The sequence below is a fragment of the Primulina eburnea genome, chromosome 16 (genome assembly GCF_022965805.1).
Source record: "Primulina eburnea isolate SZY01 chromosome 16, ASM2296580v1, whole genome shotgun sequence".
Lineage (NCBI taxonomy): Eukaryota > Viridiplantae > Streptophyta > Magnoliopsida > Lamiales > Gesneriaceae > Primulina > Primulina eburnea.
Genome location: NC_133116.1, coordinates 611,940 through 633,518, shown reverse-complemented (window position 1 = coordinate 633,518; position 21,579 = coordinate 611,940). Strand labels below are relative to the sequence as shown.

General features: G+C 33.6%; 2 protein-coding genes across 2 annotated transcripts; both read left to right on the top strand.

The window, feature by feature from the left end:
- Positions 1-1,888: 1,888 nt before the first annotated feature.
- Positions 1,889-5,497, top strand: LOC140817033 (ent-kaurene oxidase-like). Its single transcript, XM_073176593.1, has 9 exons — positions 1,889-1,963; positions 2,127-2,286; positions 2,894-3,054; positions 3,556-3,717; positions 3,797-3,937; positions 4,023-4,277; positions 4,527-4,688; positions 4,782-4,976; positions 5,063-5,497. Exons 2-9 carry the CDS (start codon positions 2,139-2,141, stop codon positions 5,372-5,374), a joined length of 1,536 nt encoding a protein of 511 aa, XP_073032694.1. The 5' UTR covers positions 1,889-1,963; positions 2,127-2,138; the 3' UTR covers positions 5,375-5,497.
- A 1,422-nt stretch (positions 5,498-6,919) lies between these two features.
- On the top strand, positions 6,920-8,103 carry LOC140816600 (uncharacterized). The gene has a single exon (XM_073175974.1). It carries the CDS (start codon positions 7,152-7,154, stop codon positions 7,881-7,883), a length of 732 nt encoding a protein of 243 aa, XP_073032075.1. The 5' UTR covers positions 6,920-7,151; the 3' UTR covers positions 7,884-8,103.
- The last annotated feature ends 13,476 nt before the right edge of the window (positions 8,104-21,579 follow it).

Genomic DNA, 21,579 nt, shown 5'->3' with positions numbered 1-21,579 from the left:
AATAGAGAAATAATAATTTTAAAAAAACTTACACGAATTGGGTCTGTACAGTTTTTGGAATTTCAGTTTAGTCCCAATTTTTTGAAGTTTAGCACATTCAGTTCCGCATCAGCAAGCGTCGTTTTATCTCTCGTCGACACGTAAGTTGTCACCCTGTAGCTTTGTTGATGATATCAGCATCATATACACCAATCTTTCGAGAAGAAAATCCATATTTAAACTATTAAAATTATCGACAATTCTTCCTTTTATTACAATGGTGAAAATAAGAGAAAAAGGAAAACAAATGATCGTACACCTGGACAGATCATGGATTTATTTGGTTTAATATTATACAGCTTATTTTAAAAATTATATATTTTCATATATGAGCCTATTTACACATTAATTATTAATGTTTTACCTGAAATCCAGTCGTTCATATCTCACAAGAAAAGATTTATGGGACAATCTTGGTGTGAGGAGAACCGGAAGAGGAGAGGCCTTCATATTACTGGTACCAAAACTCCCTGCATGTCCACATCATCACCTGCCGGTGTTTTAAGATCAAATTCGTGCAAAAGGGTAGCAAGTGTAAGTTCCATGAACTGCCAACACCAAATGGAAGAAACAGATCATGAAAGTGATGAGTACCTTTTAAATCGACATCTCTATATTCTGTCAAAAACCTTTCTGGTTTAAATTCCAATGGAACCGACCATACAATAAAAAGTAATATTCTTAGCATAAAAATCATATTTTTTCATGGATTACCCAAATAAGAGATCTGTCTCACAAAATACGACCTGTGAGACCGTCTCATACAAGTTTTTGTCTACCCAAAATATATGAACCGAGAATTTTTTGGAAAATGAACTTGGTCAAAAAGTTTTTTTTTTTAAATAAACCTCATAATTATGTTTGAGTGTATTCGAATATATTTGAGAGTTACTTTTTAAATAAAAAAAAATGAACCAAGGTTATTTTTGCTAATTATCTCAATCATACTAAATATACATACACAACACATTTTTTTCCAAATACTTATATTATGTATTATATTAAAAAAATTGAATTATTTTTTGTCCTAATTTTGGATACACGTGGTCATATTTGATATACCAGTTTCGTATCAAACATGTAGGTTTATTTGGTTTTTCACACAAATTAAAAAAACCATTGGAAAACTAAGTTTACAAGGAAATTTGTTATTTTATTTCTATTTAATTTTATTCAAAAAATAATTACACATTTTCCCAAACTTAACAACATGCTATGCTAGTCTATATATTTGAGAAAATCGAAAAATAAAATAAAAGCTATATAATTATGACAGACGAATTATTATTTAATTTAAATGATAAAGTTAGAATTAGAATTTTGATTCTTTATCTATGATTATTTCAATTTATCACAATAAAAGAATTTCTATCTCAAAACTGTATTTATTCGATCTGATCTAGTCAAATTAGTCATTTTGGTGTTCATTCCAAAATTTTATAATATGATTATTTATTGTCGTTGACGTAATTTTTTAAATTTTGAAATTCTTAATATCATTATTATTAATCTATTTTATACGATTTATTATTATTATTATTCATTTTTTAAAAATATTTTATTTAATAAATGTAAGAATCCAGGTACGAAAAACAAATAATATTAATTAAAAACTAAAAAGGAGGGGACGGTTTCGAAACCCCTTCAATTAGTGGAGATCGAATTATACAAGCGTATTATGTTTCCTGTGTATAATAAAATAAAAAAAATTATGTCCGAGATTTATACGCAAAATTATGTATTATTTCGAGATTATCAAAATATTTCGAATATACTTTAATCTCAAAAATATATTTATAATCTAAAAATTAATATTCATTTTACCTATAACATTTCTCAAAAATAATATAAAAGAGTACATATCATAGCCATGATTAAGCCCATGAGCATAATTCATTCGACTGAAATTCAAGAAACGACGAGTGTGCCGTCTTCTTTCTCGGGGACAGCCAATGCTTCTTTTTTCAGTTTTTGTTTTTTAAGATTTTCTATTATCGTTTCTGAGTTGCTTTGCTTCATCATAGCAACAATGGCTCAATAAGTATAGCAGTAATTGAAATAAATTTTACTGAAATCTTGAAATACAGTATCTGGGTTGAATGGATACGCTTCTGAATCTTCAAGCTCTGCCTTTGGGAGCTGCGATTGGAGGCCCAGCTATTGCTATTGGTGGGATTACTTTGTTTTTCATCAGAAAATACGTGAATGATCGAAAGAAAAACTCTTCTGGCCACCTTCCTCCACCCCGTAAGTTTTTTTTCTCTTTCTTTCATTATTATTAATTTTTTCAATATCTAACAGTTGATTTATTTGGTAATGGGAAGGATCGTGGGTTTTAGTTTGTGATGATTTAGTAAATTCTGGTAAAATTTTGAATTTTTTTACCATATGTTTCATTTAAGCTTGTAATTTAATTTCACTGTAAAAGTTAATGCAATTATTTAGATGTGTATGGCTGGTTATCGGAGACTGGTGGGACATTTTTTCGTTCCATGATCGATTCTTCTTCTTGTTTTTTTAATGACATTTTTTCATGTGTACATGTTCCATGATTTGAAATAATTATGATCTGATTAATCAGTTGAAGTGCCAATAATCATTTAATCAGAGAGAAGATATATACTGAAACTAAGAATATTCGAACCATTTCAATGGTGATTAGCTTCTCAAAATAGTACAAGCATTATTCTTGCAGAAATCACGTGTCTTTCCTCAGTACAAGAATGAGTTCCTGGTAACCCAAAAACTTCATTAAACTTTGTTAATCTCTGCGTACTACGTGACGCTCGTACCTTTAATTATTTTGTTTCTTTATACATTATGAAGAAATTAAAAACTAGCCAACCCAATGCAGAGGTACCAGGGTTACCAGTAATTGGAAATCTACTGCAACTAAAAGAGAAGAAGCCACACAAGACCTTCACCAAATGGGCTGAGAAACATGGTCCCATATATTCTATCAAGACTGGCTCGAACAACATGATCGTTCTCAACTCCACTGATGTTGTCAAGGAGGTAGATATAAGTATCTTATCCCTTAAATATTGGTGCTCTTTAAACTTGTAGTTTATGGATATATGATAGAGCATAAATCTAAGATGCTGTTGTGATAATGTGTGACAGAAATGGCTTTGTGATTGTTAAGATACCAGATGGGACAAGCATGAAATGAATATTAGGCGTTATGTTGTATTTGTTTTGAAATGTATACATGCTGAGTGACGATTACTGTTGCATAGATCTCATCAGATAAACAAGTTCAATCAATTCCTTCGTGTGCAACATATGGTGATAGATATTATTTCATGGATTATTCATCATGATGCTAATCTGGAATGTCAACTCTGACGATTGGATTACAGCTCTAACGTTGTTTCTGGATGAATTTAGTTTATCTATTCAGTTTTCTGAGCTCAAATCAGCATAGTGGTAGCCTAGATAACACACCTTTTGACCGAATATACCTCAGAAGATTTAGTTTCAATATTTTCTTACACTTGCTTCGTTTTGGTTTAGGCAATGGTAACAAAATACACATCCATCTCAACACGAAAGCTATCAAATGCATTAAAGATCCTCACGTCTGATAAAAGCATAATAGCGATGAGTGATTATAATGAATTTTACAAGGCAGCCAAACGTCATTTACTTACAAGTACCCTTGGACCAAACGCCCAGGTTTGTTCTGCCGAAGGTGTTCACCAGTATGGTTATTCATATTTCAAGTGATAATTACTAAATACAATGGTTATTGCAGAAACGTCATCATATTCATAGGGATGTCATGATAAAGAACATTTGTGATCAGTTCCATGCTCATTTGAAAGCACGTCCTCTTGAAGCTGTCAATTTCAGGAAAATATTTCAATCTGAACTTTTTGGATTATCAATGAAAGAAGTAAGCCCATCCACTTCCAGTGAGTGATAAAACATTGAAATTTTACAAATTCCCAAATTTTAATAACAATGTCTTTACCGCACAGGCTATTGGAGAATATGTAGATTCCCTTTACGTGAAGGATCTTGACACTACATTATCTAGAGAGGAGATATTCAAGATTTTGGTACTTGACCCAATGGAAGGAGCAATCGAGGTGGATTGGAGAGATTTTTTCTCATATCTAAAATGGATCCCGAATGAAAGCTTCGAACATAAAATTCAGCAGATGCATTTCAACCGGCAAGCTGTGATGAAGGCCCTTATCGAGCAGCAGAAGAAACGTATTTCTTCAGGAGAGGTATTTTTCTATCCTCAAAGTCCATACAATCAAAGACCTAAAATCAGGGCGGACCGTGAATTCCTGAGGAGAGGGGGTAGGATGGGGAATCAATTAATTTCAAGGTGGAAAACTTGAATTTTTAGAGATTTTTTTGTTTTGTCGTTTTTTTTTTTTGCACTTTCAGAGTGGACAACGTCTCTCCCTGGGTCTGCCTGTGTCTCTCGAATTTATTTTTGCCTTAGTATTGATGATTAAAGTTTGTGGCAGGAACTCAACTGTTATCTTGACTATCTATTATCGGAAGCGAACACATTATCGGAACAACAAATCCTAATGCTGATTTGGGAAGCCATTATTGAAGCATCGGATACTACATTAGTCACCTCAGAATGGGCGATGTACGAACTTTCTAAAGATCCCGAAAAACAGGTTATTTGACTTTTGTCATTTCGTCTAATCTTATCTTTGTTTTGCCGTGGTTTTTTACATGATGTGTGCTCTGATTTCTTTTCATGTAAACAGAGTCGTTTGTTGTTGCAAATTCAAGATATATGTGGACTCGACAACCTTAAAGAAGAGAAGTTGCCTCAACTACCATACTTGGCAGCTGTTTTCCATGAAACAATAAGGAAGCACAGCCCAGTTCCTGTTGTCCCGCTAAGATACGTGAATGAAAACACACAATTAGGCGGGTATGATATCCCGGAAGGCAGTGAGGTTATATTCCCAATTTCCTTAACCTCTTGATATATGTACTTTTTGAGTGATTGTGTGTTAACCATACCATGGAATTATGTCTGCAGATAGCTATAAACATATACGGATGCAACATGGACAAAAAAGTGTGGGAAAATCCCGAAAAATGGATCCCTGAGAGGTTTATAACCGGAAAAGACGACACCATGGAATTGCACAAAACAATGGCTTTTGGAGGTGGAAAGAGGGTGTGTGCCGGCGCTTTGCAAGCAATGCTTATATCTTGCATGGCAATCGGCAGATTGGTGCAAGAATTTGAATGGAGACTGAAGGATGGTGAGGAAGAAAATGTGGATACAATGGGGCTAACGACTCATAAGCTTCATCCGTTGCTAGTCAACTTAAAGCCCAGAAACTGATGCAAATGTCATAACTTGTATTGTGTTCCTTTCTGTTTTCGAACGAGTGCTGTAGCTGTGTGATTATGGTGATATGTTGTGAACAAACTTGAAAATTTCAGTACAATTTCCTATTTTGAATAACTAGGATTAAACATGGTATACATTATCTGAAGATATAATATCTATCACTTGGTAGAATAAAAACTTTTTGTGTTATAGATTTATACCCCAAGGCAAGCAAAAAATAATATTTCTTAATTTTTGTTTTATCCAAAAGCATATTACTGACAATTTCTTAATTATTAAATTCAATTCGATTCGATTGTTCATCTCTCGTCAATAGTAATCTTAGCTACATTTAGTCAAAATAATGTATTTAATTTTGTGATAATTTTGAATGGAATTCCCAGGTGAGATTCAGGAAGTTGCACTTAGAAAATAGGCGAAAGAGACATAACACAAGAACGAACAGAGGTTCCCGGCAGTCTCCTCTGTGAGTGCCTGAATACATTCATTAGAGACCGACACGTGTCTCGGGTACGCTGCCACGCAACCACCTGCTCCTTCACTCCCAGGAAAGTTCGACCAAAGGTTAGAATAGAATAAATTCAACACGGTTTTCAAATTTTAAGTTTCGATGGGCGGCAGCAACACAGTGACCAACCAATAATCCCTAACTGTGATACTTACTAATCATGCTGTCTCCAAGCTAACTCACTCATCCTACATTTATTACCATTCTCAACGTCAAAATGAAATGCTTACTTTTTGGAAATTAAAGGGTCATATTTTTTTGTCAATACACACAATGTTTTTTAGGTAATTCGGTATGTATGTTATACCAGTAGGTGTTTATTAATTTTCCTCACGGTCTCCCCAACAAAACCACAAATGACTGTCGAGTTTAGTATTCCGTGCACAAATTAAATAATGGTTTCGGGATTTGGAATGAAAAATGACATCAAATTATCGGCAAACCCCCCAATATATTTTATGTATGCGAAACAAATTCAAAAGGAAAATTTACTTTAAATCCAATTTCCCGACTCAATAATCAACACGAATCAACCAAAATTAAAGTTCACTGATGATATAGAGAATGAATACAGTATAAAATTGGCACCGGATTTATGCAATGAATATTGTTTTATATTCATATTTTTTGTATTTAATTTATTCAATTTTTTTTATCGGATTATCAATTATTGTAATGGTTCATACTCGTTCTATGCTCTATTTTTTCTATATTTACTAAAATAATACAGTTCCCTGAGACTAGGAATCTTAATTGGATTTGTGTCCCATAGCCACTAGTGCGTGGACATTAAATTTACAAATGATCAAAATTGACACACAAAAAAAAAACAAGGATCACTTTGATATATATAGGATTAGGTCAATAAATTTGAGATAAGATGATTTTCAATAATTAATGAATATCCAAAAAAAATAAGTAGAAATGGTAACAATATAAATTTTAAACAATATAATTATTTAAAAAATCGGTTTTAAGATTTTTATTAGTCTTCGCGACAATTTATACTTGGGAGCGGGAGCGAATGCATATTTCTAAGTTTACATTTGAGTATTGATAATATTTTTATAAAGCTCGATATATTTCCCCTCTGATATTATTTATATGCACACATCACGATTTACACTCACGTTTGCCACTTGAAAGACGAGTTCTTTGAACACTTTTACATATCTGAGAGATAATACTAGGATTCTTTTCTTGTCCCCCACCTGAAAACCAGACGAAACGCCATCACACCCCACTCGAAAAGCACTGGAAATGGCATCAGAATCCGGTTACCGCACGTTATCTCGTCAAGGGACCCGGCAACCGGAGCTGGAACAGTCTCCGTGTCCACGCTGCGAATCCACCAACACCAAATTTTGCTACTACAACAACTATAATCTATCCCAGCCCCGGCACTTCTGCAAGTCATGCCGCCGATACTGGACCCGAGGTGGCGCGCTGCGCAACGTACCCGTCGGTGGAGGTAGTCGCAAGGCCCATTCCTCCAACAAACGCCCCCGCATAGCCCCCAGTACAGAGACTAGCGCCACCCCCACAAGCACCGCCAGTCTGGTTTCTTGCAGTATGGAGAAATACGAGGCGGTGCAAACTCAAACTCAAACTCAGACTCGAACCCTTAACGGGTTTATGACAAATTCTGGTCCAGGTCCGCAATCTGGATCCCCCGCTGAAGTGAACTTGGCAGGGCGGCCAGATGCTGGCAATTCGAGTTCTTGGTTAGGTGCACAAATGGGAACAAGTGATGGGATTTTTCCGATGAATATGTACGGGGATGGGATCAGTTCGGGCCTGGGTTATGGGCTTAGTATGTTGGAATGGCCCGTGGAGCATATGAGCGGAGGAGATGGTGGTTCTGTGTCTGAGTCTCCGGGTGGCAACACGTGGCAGATGGCTGGTAGCCGTGATGACGGCGCAGCGGCCGACGGTGCTTATTTTTCATTGCCGGACCTTGCTATTTCAGCCCCAGCCAAATCGCTAAAGTGAATCGAGAAAAACGGAAATGGCCTAGCTCTATATTTTGAAGATATTACGAAAAAAAAAGGGAACGAACAAGATCTCGTTCGATGTAAGAATTCGTATGTTAGGATTTTGCAGAAAGGGGGCCACTCTCATATTCTGGCATGTGTAAATGCTTTTGAAGATCTTAATTAAAGATTAGAGGTTAAATCTCAAATTTTATTACACATTGACGTACAGGACCAAACTTTCCGATGTTCCTTCCTGTTTATGAATCTATATGAGCATGAGATCTTTTAAAAACATAATTTGAATTTGATTGGTTTCACATATGTACGGAAAAATGGTTTTGCTGGACTCTATGAAATCTGCTTTTAAATCTACTAATTAATTGACCGGAAGAAGAATTGAAAGTGTTTTAGTCAAATAACTTGAAAATGGTTTTTTCTAGATAGTAAATTAAAACAAAAATATGTTTTCTATATTTTAGATGAAAATTTTGGTTTTTAGACTCGGACAACACTACTATACTCTTGAATACTACGTGACTTAAAGGGTAGATAAATATGGATGGCCTCACATATAAATTAAGGCTACGAAGCTAGGATTGATGCAATTTCTTGTGTTTGAATAGAAGAGGTAGTAGGCCTACTGATCATCACACCGCCTAATATATAGGATGATGCACTATTTGATTTTGTTCCACAGATAGTAGATTTTGATTGACATATCACCGACCATTGTCACCCACTTGTTGCATCATGAAAATGAAATATACATCCATACAAGCCTGTTGTTTCAAATATTGTATATTTTGGTTAATTTCAAAGTGACAATGACTCGGCATTGTTTCTGCTTCTGCTTCCCACTTGCATACTTGTTTGTGATCAGACCAAGGAACCCCACCTAATGCGTTCTCGAGTGGATTAATTTTTGAAAGAAATTTTGATCAACTTTTGTTTTGTTTTTTTTTTTTTTTTTTTTTTTTTTTTATATATCGTACCAGATATTGAGAACACAATTTAACTTTGATGTCAAAACTCAAACATAACTTGTGAGGGGAAATTGTATTCTTCCTGTGTAACTCGCACATTTTTAAAATTTTGTTCTTATTATCATTTTCATTATTTTCTTTAAAAAAATTAGTCAATTTTTCCGGAGTTTGATGTGACAGATCATCACTTCGATGAAAAATTTTAAAATAGTGCAAATTATTTTACCAAAAATCAATAATAAGATCAAGAAATGAAAAACGTACAAATTAAAATATAATTTTCACGAATTTACGGGTTGGGCACTTTAGTAAGGCTGCCTTTAGTTATCTTGATATAATTAATAATACAATCCAATTCATTTTTATGTTGCATTTTTGTTACATAATTATTTATCTCATATCAATCAAATCATTGAATCAAATAGACCCTAAAGATATTGGTTCGTTCGTCGGATATCTCACAAATACTTGCACTCGGCAAATAATAGATGAGAAAGCCCTCAAATTCAATTAGACAAGTCATTTCTTCTTACGAGAAGGATACATGAAAAGTGAAGAATTTAGTTTTTAAAGTATATTAAATATGGAAATGGGATATGTATAGTTTGTTGTGAGAAATTTCAAGTTATCTTTAAGATATATATTACCATAATGGCGTAGCTAAAGTTGAATATTTAATTGTGGATGTGAAGTTCCTCAAATATGAAGAAGTCATACGTCTGTATTGCTAATTAGCCTCAACCATAATTTTCGAGACAGTCCAGTCACCAACTCTTCATGATTATCAAGATTTCGGAGATTACACGCGGTAAGATGGATATTTGGGAGAGCTTATCTTTGAGGCTTTACTGTTAATTTAGCTTGGGGAAAGCCATACACCAAGCATTCTGTCAGGGGATTGGATATATGAGACTTGACTGTTTCTTGCACTGTTCACGAAGAATGCCTCACAGCGTAATGTTTTCGTGGAGTGATGACGGAATATTTAAATCATGTCGAATAACTTGCATTGGCGTCGTCTACTAAGTGAATTGTCTTAAAGTACGAAGACACAAATAATTCTAGCATCTACTTTGGCCATACCCATCGAAACAGCGAGTGAGTAGCTAGCTATTTGTGAATATACAGATCGCCAACTTCTGCACATAATTATTACATGTAAGTTTTGGGAATAGCTACGTCGCTAATCATCCTCGCACTAAAGTGAAATAAAAACTTCGAAATTATACCTTTTTTTTTGCAGTAAAAGATAATAGACATTGAAGAAGCAGTCCAACAACGTTGACCTTGAAAGTTACAAAAATATGTAATATTATTCCATTTATTAAGGAAAAAATGAATTTTGTCTCCCACTGTTGATGCATGTGATCGTTAAAATTTCTACGATCATCTCGAAACATAAAATATTAGAGATGCATTCATTGTATTTGGACCAACACATAAGAGGGTACAACAATTGCACACATAAATGAAATCATGCAGTTAAAAAACAACAAAATCTAAATCAAAAAACACAAAAATCCATATAAAAATTGAACTTTTGGAGCGAGTGAGAAGAAACCCGAATGAGAAAACGACGTGGAGAAGGAGATGTGCTTCCCCCGCTTTCTCGTTCTTTGAAAAACATTTTTATAAATCAAACACTGCAAATCTCACTAGTATATTTCAGAAAATAGGTTAGACCAAGTCTACCAGAATATATTTCAAAAAGTGGGCTGGAGTAAGTCTTGGGCTAAATAGAAAAATGCAAGTAGGTTAAAATTAATGTTGGCCCTGAACATTTACATACATATTGTTACTAAAAAAAATCAATTTTGGGTTGGAGTCCAACCCAGCTTTTGTGTTTATGAACCAAATCAAATAAATATAAAAGTTATGCATTGTGTATGATGATGAATTTCGAATATATTTGATATTATTGTCATTTGAAATCCATCTTTCAAATTTTTTGTCAATATATCCCTCTTGTCAAATCAAATTCATCGATTCAAACACAATCTTTAACAACCATTTTCGAGATGTTCTAATAGTGTGTTTTATAGTTTTATTATTATATACTAAGATATATATAAACACACAAAACTAAGTTAATAAAGTAGATAAACTCATATTCCACTATTCAACAATATTACAAGTATAATCTATGTGCCTCGGATTAACCAATCAAGTTTCTTGATCATGGGTTGATTGACTCTTGAGAAATAAATACCGTCACTCGATGCTAGCCACAAACATAACCCTCCATCGCACATTCCGCCGTTTTTTGAGTTAAAAGCTTGGAAAGATTGGTACCTTTGACCCCAACTAAGGTCGCAAGAGTACAACGTATTTCCAAAAATACTTTCGCAAAACGACCACGTGAAATATTGCTTTGAGGAAAGTTCGTGATAACCGAGATTGTCGTCCTTGGATCTGCATTGGAGCTTCAATATATCGGGTGACTCCGGTGGGAGCCCGCTTTCAATCACAACCTTGTATTTGTGGGTGACACAAATTGCATCGGCTGCTTGGAGAATGGTGGCTAATACAACAACAACCGTGACGAGAATTGCAATGCCCATATCTATTAATTAATGTTGTGTGATTATTATGATGTGCCTCGATGCCTTTTTATAGTCCTTTTTCCGCCTAAGTTTACAGTTTCATTGCATTTGGAACGTGATTTACATGTAATACTGGTTTTGGGGGTCAACTAATTAGTAATAGGAATGTTGTTGGATTATGGAAAACAATTTCGAAAATATTTTTTGATTTATTTATAATGTTAGGATCGGAATTGATTGCGGTAACTTAACTAATAAGTAAAACGTCGAAAATCATATTTCGATTGTAAAAAAATCAACTCCTAATTAAAAATATTGCAATGATCAACTTTGAAAACAATTTTTTTTTATAGAATATTTGTAATCTTTTTAAAAAGGTAGTATAATCATTCAAATTTTAAATCGCGTTTGAATGGATGAATTTAGATTTGTAAGGGATTTTTCAAATCAAAACATTTGAAATGATTAGGTTGAAGAATTGAATTTGAAATTTGTACCAGAGATATTGAGAACACAATTTAACTTTGATGTCAAAACTCAAACATAACTTGTGAGGGGAAATTGTATTTTTCGTATGTAACTCGCACATTTTTAAAATTTTGTTCTAATTATCAATTTCATTATTTTCTTTAAAAAAATTAGGCAATTTTTCCGGAGTTTGATGTGACAACGGACAAAATCAACACTTCGATGAAAATTTTTTAACTTTTAAATAGTGCAAATTAGTTTACCAAAAATCAATAATAAGATCAAGAAATGGAAAACGTACAAATTATATTATTAAAAATATAATTTTCCCTAACCGGTGATGTTCACAAATTAAATTTAGCCTTTTGTTATCTTGATATAATTAATAATACAATCCAATTCATTTTTATGTTGCATTTTTGTGGCATGATTATTTATATCAAATCGATCAAATCGTTGAATCAGACAAATACTAATAATGGTATTGGTTCGTCGATTATCTCACAAATATTTCACTCTAATGGATGAGAAAGCCCTCAAATTCAATGAGACAAGTCCTTTATTCTTAAGAAAATGATACACGAAAAGTGAAGTATTTAGTTTTTAAAGTGTATTAAATATGGAAATGGGATGGGTATACTTTGTTGTGAGAAATTTAAAGTTATCTTTAAGATATTACCATAATGGTGTAGCTAAAGTTGAATATATATTTGTGGATATGAGGTTCCTGAAATACGAAGAAGTGAAGTTACCCATCCCATTTCCTGAAATACGTCTGTATTTGTAATTAGCCTCAGTCCCTCCACCATAATTTACGAGACAGTCCAGTCACCAACTCTTCATGATCATCCAGAGTTCGGAGATTACACTGCACGCGGTAAGATGGATATTTGGGAGAGCTTATCTTTGAGGCTTTACTGTTAATTTAGCTTGGGGAAAGCCATACACCTAGCATTCTGTCAGGGGATTGGATATATGAGACTTGAGTGTTTCTTGCACTGTTCACGAAGAATGCCTCACGTACAGCATAATGTGTAAGGAATTGTTGTATAGGAAATAAATTAAAACATTATAATATGTGTATCAGAAGTTAGTGTTGTGTCTGGTGTTGTCAACACTGTACACAACACGGCAGCAGGAAATTAAGTATTTAACACACAAATATAACTTTAATAAATTAACACCAGATTTAAATCATGCACAAGTACGAATACTTGTGCGGTGCCTCATGGCAAAAAAATTCACTAGAAAAATTATGTAAATCATTTACACTAAAAACAACAATACTAGTGAGAAAACAAAACCAAATTCCTTGACACTCCAATGAATTAAAAATGCATCAAAACAAACCAATAAAAACTAGATGCATAAAATAAAAAGCGTGTTGCTTAAAACCAAACGACGACACTCTTCGATCAACACTCTGCGTCAGTGTTGTTCTTGAGTGTTGGCAACACCACTCGGCAACACGGTATAACAGTGAATCAATCACACAAACTTTGCACAATCTGAACTCTGTATATGCACTCCCGAAAAACCTCTAGCAGATCCTCTCCACAACAAAGTGATCACACAATCACACAAAAACGCCTCAACAAAATATAGGTTCGGCTTTTGTATTTTTCTTCTATGTATGCGCTCTTCTGCCGACCTCACGAAAGAGTCACAGCAAAGGACTCACACGAAAAGCTTCAACTCTCCAACTCTCTCCTCAAAACTCTACTGCGGCCGTCCATCCTCTATGTATATATATTCAATGCTTGACCTAGAAACACTTCAATAAAAGAGTCCTAAAAAATATGGAAACAAGATTTCATTAGATATAAAACTCTTTTAAACCAAGATAAAATATCATGGAGATAAAAATCATATTAAAACAAATCATATAATATATATATATATATATATATATATATATATATATATATATCAATCAAGATCTTATCATATAGAAATTAGTAAACCAATATATTATCATTTAGAAATAAATCAAATAAAATCTTTTTAGTCTATAAAGACAAAATCTTAAATTGATATTATCAATTTAACAAAATAATAAAGGAATAAAATATTCCTTTCAATCTCCCCCTTTTTGCCTTTCTGGACAAAACATCCAAAAATGATAATCTTGGTAAGCATCACCATCATTAAGCTCCCCCTGCTTTCTCCCCCTGAGTCAAGGTTCGTCTCCCCCTGAATTAAAAATGTAAGAGCACTGATGTTGTTGACAGTGTTGTCAACACCATCATTAGAACACCTGAAAACATAAAGAATAAGAGCAACCCAAAAACAACATTAAAGACAGAGAATAAGTATTCATTCAATCTCAGCAACTCCAGATGCTTCAGCATCATTGTTTTGCATTTTTGGTCCTCATACTCCCCCTTTTTGGCCAGAATATAAGCCAACTTCCAAAAGCAGATTATACTCAGTTATGTGTAGAACGTGAGAGAAAATTATAAAGATATATCAGGAGTTAAGCACAGAAAAAAAACCACAAAGAAATCACGAGAGTAAGAAAGATTGTGAGGGTAAATGAGAACAAGCAAGAGTAATTATCAGGCATTTAACAACAACAAAACATATTTACTCTGAGAAAAGAAAATCGATTCAATCCTTCAGCTCCAGAGAATTTGCACGGTGAAGGTAATATGTTTGAAATTTACCCAAAACACTAATTACGGTTCTATCCCGAAAACAAATAGGAAAATTGATTCAAACTCGTGTTACGACGATTTCAAAAGAATATCCTGTGAAAACCCACGTCGATTATAACTCACTGACACAAGTAGTCACATAAATTCAAAATTTAGGTAATCAAGGTTTTCATCAACCGTCATGAGTCAATACTGATATGTCACTGCACATGATGAATTCACGAAAAAAAAAATCAATATGCATGTCCTAAATATGCCTCCAATATGATGAGATATCGAAATGTCAGACAGTGTATACATTGTGTTGTGTCTGAACTTGGTGTTGGCAACACCTCCAGGCAACACCACTGAGTTTTATTCAAACTTCCATAAAATTCTTTTGAATCAGAGATGGTAGCTCCCACACTAGAAGAACGGTCTTCAAAGGACTCCCCTAGGTAGCTTTTTCCATTACTTTTTACTTAGAAGTAGTAGCTCCCACACTAGAAGAACGGTCTTCAATGGACTCCTCTAGGTAGCTTTTTCTATTTTCTTCTAAACAATTTTTTTTATTTACCTCTTTTCTGTTTTTCTCCTTTTGCTCACATTTTCCAAGTCATCTTTTCACTTTAGACAAGATCACGATTTTCATGAATGTCCTCAACTATTCAATGCCTTGGATTTGAGCAAAAACTATTTCTCAACATACGATTGGAAGTATGAACACTCAGAGGGTACCTTTCAGAAATTTGCCTTCACTGTTCAGTCATTACACAAATAAATAGGATGATTATGCAGTATGCCTAACATCCTAAAAATAGTCATGCACAAACGGATGTTGTCTCTGGTGTTGGCAACACCATGGACAACACTGAACAAATGTTTAAAGCAATGTTTTCAAAACCGGACCGGACCGGCCGGTTGGACCGGTTCAACAGTGAACCGGCCTCCAGACCGGTCCGGACATAAATAAAAACCCGGAAAACAGGTTTAACCGGAAAAAACCGGTTAAAACCCGGTTCAACCGGAAAATCCGGAAACCGGCCGGTCTTCAGGAACCGGCCGGGTCTGTGAAATTATAAAAAAAATTGCCCAGAAATCGGCGACGGTTATTTCAAAAACCGTCGCTATATGGCGACGGTTAAGGAATAACCGTCGCTATTTAGCGACGGTTTGTTTTAAACCGTCGCTAAATAGCGACGGTTTTTGTTTCCTACTTTTTTTATAATTAATCTTGATGTTTACTTGGGCACTTAAACTTGGTCATCACTATTTGGTTACATGTTAGGTGTAATTTGGATTTTTGAATTTGAAAAGTGATGTTTATTTTGATATTTGTTGTAATTTTCATCTTAAAAATTAAATAAAAGCTATAAAAACATAAATAATCAATATTTTACTATTTTATTTATTATATAAAATAAATAAAATATTAATTTTATTGATCCGGTTCGACCGTCCGGTGGAACCGGTTGAACCGGTTGAACCATTTTTTAAGGCTTCACCGGTTCGATTAACGGTCCGGTTATAAAAACACTGGTTTAAAGTACACACATGCTGAGAGATTTCCGAAGATTGGAAAATCTCTCAAAATCCAAAGGTTTCGTGAATATATCAGTCAGTTGATTCTCAGTCCTAACAAATTCCAGTCGAATTATGCCTTTTTCAACCAAATCTCGAATAAAGTGACGTCTTATATCTATGTGTTTTGTTCGAGTGTGTTGAATATGATTATTAGAAATGTCTATAACACTTGAGTTGACACAATGTACCATCATTATTATTGTTGGGTTCAATTTGAGACACAAAACACGAGTGACTTACCTGGGAAAACGTCGAGCTCATGCATATTAAACCAATCATTTTGCGGTAGTCCACCTTTTCTTTGTTTCTTGTTTGCACACCATCATGTAATTCACCAATGATTTGTGATGATGGATGATTCTTCTGAATCTTGCTGGGAATTTCTCTTTCACAATTGATCACCACATTATCATTATCATCGTTATCATTATCCACAGTTTCTGGTTGGTTCAGAGGCGGTGTTGTGCTTGGTGTTGCTTCACTGGTCTCAACACCAGACTCAACACTGTTTCTGGTCAGTGCCTCACTTATATCCAGCAATTCTTCTACATCAACCTCCGGTGTTTTAAATGTCAGATCTGCAAGATCATCAAACACAACGTTAATTGATTCTATTATAGTCCTAGTTCTCAGATTAAATACACGATAAGCACGACCATTTGTAGAGTATCCAAGAAAAAGACATTTATCACTTTTTGAATCAAATTTAGCTAGATGATCTCTATCATTCAACACATAACCTACACATCCAAAAATATGAAAATATTTAAGGTTTGGTTTTCTTCCCATTGTAATCTCATATGAGGTCATTGTAGAACTACTCCTTAAATAAACACGGTTGGAAATGTGACATGCCGTATTTAAAGCTTCGGCCCAAAAACATTTTGACACATTCTTAGAACTAAGCATGACCCGAGCCATTTCTAGGAGGGTTCGATTTTTCCTTTCAGCTATGCCGATTTTTTGAGGGGTCTTCGGAGATGAATAGTCATGAGTGATACTTTTCTTATGGCACAAAGAAATAAAATGAGAATTTTCAAACTCCTCATCATGATCGGTTCTTATTTTAACCACCCTCATATCATACAGTTTTTTTATCCTAGCATGCAACTTCTTAAAAGCATCAAATGTATCTGATTTTTCTCTAAGAAAACTTACCCAAGTAAAATGAGAAAAATCATCTACACAAACAAACGAATATTTCTTACCACCCAAACTCTCAACATCCATTAGACCCAGTATATTCATATGCAAAAGTTCAAGGCACTGTGTTGTCCCAAAATGTTGCAACACCGAGTGCGCAACACGGGTTTGTTTACTTTTCTGGCATGGACCACAGACATACACAACACCTAAATTTAAATTGGGCATACCTCTCACAGCATCAAACTTACGCAGACTCATCAAGGTATTGATACTCACGTGTCCCAGTTTTTGATGCCATATGTCTAAATCACTCACCTTGGCACTTCGACAATCATCACCTTCTCCCAATTGATAGCAATTTTCAGCAGAACGAGTACCTGACATTACACAAACATTGTCATCATTAAAAACTTCACAATTATTTTTATTGAACTTAACATGTAAATCATCATCACAAAGTTGACTTATGCTTATTAAGTTTGAGTTAAGTCTTTCAACATGTAGAACATTGTGAAGTTCAGGAAGCCCTATCAACGTTCAGGGTTCCTTTGCCTACAATTCTACGATCATCTCGAAACATAAAATATTAGAGATGCATTCATTATATATTTATATTTGGACCAACACATAAGAGGGTACAACAATTGCACACATAAATGAAATCATGCAGTTAAAAAAGAACAAAATATAATTTAAAAAACACAAAAATCCATATAAAAATTGAACTTTTGGAGCGAGTGAGAAGAAACTGAATGAGAAAATGACGTGGAGAAGGAGACGTGCTTCCCCCCGCTTTCTCGTTCTTTGAAAAACAATTTTATAAATCAAACACTGCAAATCTCACAAATATATTTCAGAAAATAAGTTAGACCAAGTCTACCAGAATATATTTCAAAAAGTGGGCTGGAGTAAGTCTTGGGCTAAATAGAAAAATGCCAGATGGTTTAAAATTAATGTTGGCCATGAACATTTACATATATATTATTTCTAAAAAAATCAATTTTGGGTTGGAGCCCCACCCTGCTGTTGTGTTGGCTCCTCTCCTGTATGAACCGAATCAAATCAATATAAAAGTTATGCATTCCGTATGGTGGTGAATTTCAAATATATTTGATATTATTACATCTTTCAAATTTTTGGTCAAGATCAAATCCATCAATTCAAATACAACATTTAATAGATTTTGTAAATCCATTTTCGAGATGTTCTAATAGCGTGTTACTTGCGGGTTTCAACTCACGTTTAAGAGATGGGGAAGGGAGTGCAGATGCTGACCAAAGAATTCAAATCGTGATAATTTCTGATATGGTTTTTCGTTGTTTATAGGTTGACGAAGTTGACGTCTGATACATGCTAAACGTCGGTGTTGAAAATTTCTGAAGGCTGTCGAGGTAACGAACGAGGTGAATGCACGGGGCCAGAAAAGAAACAAATGGCCTAATAGAAAGAATTCTCCCACCTGAGTCAGTTGGTGATACTACAAGGCTCATATTGCAGATTGCAGGGTACTTTAAAGGAGCCTGGAATGAAAATTTTGATGCATCAAGCACTAAAGAAGATGAGTTTTTCCTCTTAACAGGCGCCATTAATTCATGGCCAGCAAGAAGAAGCAATATATTATATATAGGTGAGTTTTATGGTTTTAAAGTTTTGGCACTGTCATATAAACAAGGTCAGGACCGACGTAGATTCTCGATGTATCTCTTTTTCCCGAATGCCAGAGATGGGCTAGCTTCTCTCTTTGGTAGAGAAATTAGGCTTCACATCCCGATTCATCGAACGATCGAGTAGAAATTGGTGAGCATTCCTGTACATTCAAAATAGATTAATGGGTTCCGGTGTTTTTTAAAGCTAAAAACTGGTGTGAGACGGTCGAGTTATATTTTGTGAGACACATCTTTTATTTGGATCATTCATAAAAAAAATATTATTTTTTATTTTGAATATCCGCAGGGTTTGACTTGTCTCACAGAGAAAGATTCATGATATCGTCTCACGAGACTACTCTTTTTTAAAATCCCCGCATCATACGGATGCTCTCATCCTCAAACTTGTCTTGATGATGATAATAATACTAAAAAATATTGAAGTGTAAAATTTTTTTGATTTATCAATTCTTGGAATGATATATAAATTATACTAAACGTTAAAATTAAAAGTAATAGTATTATATAATATATGATAACAAAAAAATAATATAACACCCAAAACTAAGTTAATCAAGTAGATAAACTCATATTCCACTATTCAACAATATTACAAGTATTATCTATGTGCCTCGGATTAACCAATCAAGTTTCTTGATCATGGGTTGGTTGACTCTTGAGAAATAAATACCGTCGCTCGATGCTAGCCACAAACATAACCCTCCGTCGCACATTCCGACGTTTTTTGAGTTAAAAGCTTGGAAAGATTGGTACCTTGGACCCCAACTAAGGTCGCAAGAGTACAACGTATTCTCAAATATACTTTCGCAAAACGACCACGTGAAATATTGCTTTGAGAAAAGTTCGTGATAACCAAGATTGTCGTCCTTCGATCTGCATTGGAGCTTCAATATATCCGGTGACTCCGGTGGGAGCCCACTTTCAATCACAACCTTGTATTTGTGGGTGACACACGCATCGGCTGCTTGGAGAATGGTGGCTAATACAACAACCACCGTCACCAAATTTTGGAGAATTGCATGGCCCATTTTTAATTTCTATTAATTAATATTGTGTGATTATTATGATGTGCCTCGATGCCTTTTTATAGTCCTTTTTACCCCTAAGTTTACAGTCTCATAGCATTTGGAACGTGATTTACATGTAATATTGTGTTAATCACATTTTGGTTTTGGGGGTCAAATAATTAGTACTAGGAATGAATGTTGTTGGATTATGGAAAACAATTTCGAAAATATTGTTTGATTTATTTATAATTTTAGGAATTGATTGCGGTAGCTTAACTAATAAGTAATACGTAGAAAATCATATTTCGATTGTAAAAAATTCAACTCCTAATTAAAAATATTGCAATGATCAACTTTGAAAATAATTTTTTTTATATAGAATATTTGTAATCTTTTTAAAAAGATAGTATAATCTTTCAAATTTTAAATTGCGGTTGAATTGATGAATTTGGATTTGTAAGGGATATTTCAAATCTAAACATTTGAAATTCATGTTTTTGAAATGATTAGGTTGAAGAATTGAATTTGAAATTGAAGCAAAAAAATGTATTTATTCATTCTATACTTTTAAAGACTTTTAATGACTTTTTTTAAATGATTGACTTTTGTGGAGTTGATAGATTTTTATTGACTTTTATGGAATCTCATAGAATTGTAAAACAAATTTCATAGACTCTTATAGACTTTTTTTCAAGATTTTTGTAGACTTTTGTAAACTTTTTCATAAAATTATGTGAATTTTGTAGTTTATAATTGTGATTTGTTTTTTATTAATTTTTTTAAAATAATTATTGAACATAGATAACATCTTCAATTTTAAATTATTATTTTATTTATGAATGTAAATGAATTTTACTTACTTAAAAGTTAAATCAATTTAATTTGTGAAAAACGACAAATGAACTATCCAATTTATTGAAATCAAAATTTCAATTCTTTATGTCAATTCAAAATATTAATGAATAATATTTTTATACGTTCATAATAAAATTTTATTAAAAGAGTACTCAAAATAATGAGTAGTCTTTTATAAAAAAAAATCTAATCATTATTGACAATTTGATCAACATCGTTCTACATTCCATTGGCTATGATATCCCTTCATGCATTAGCATTTGCTCGTTGTTGTTTTTGAGTTTTAAATAACTGATCAAAGTCGTCACCTTCATAAACTTGTGCTGATGTAGACAATTGAGATTCATTATCTAGTTCAATTTGAAATTCATCAAATTGACATTTTTTTAAAGAAAATTGTGTAATATAACACATGCCAATACAAGCCCTGTTAGGGGTGGGAAAAAATACCGAATTTTCGGTATACCGAGATTACCGTAACAAAAAAATATTGAATTTACCGAATTTTAAGTATATCGAAGATTTCGGTACGGTACGGTTACAATACCGAATTTTTCGGTACAGGTAACGATATCCAATTTGAAAATTTTGGTATATACTGAAATACCGGAAAAATAAACAAAAAGTTTAAAATATATAATATTTTAAAACATTAAACTATAATTTTTTTTTTAAAATGTAAGGTTTTTTTGGTTCGGTATGCCGAAAATTTTGGTATAGTATCGGTATGAATTTGCTTATATAATAATTTAAGATATATTAACTAAAATTAATGAAACTAATTAAAAATTAAATGTTAGATAATAATTAATAAAAAAATTAA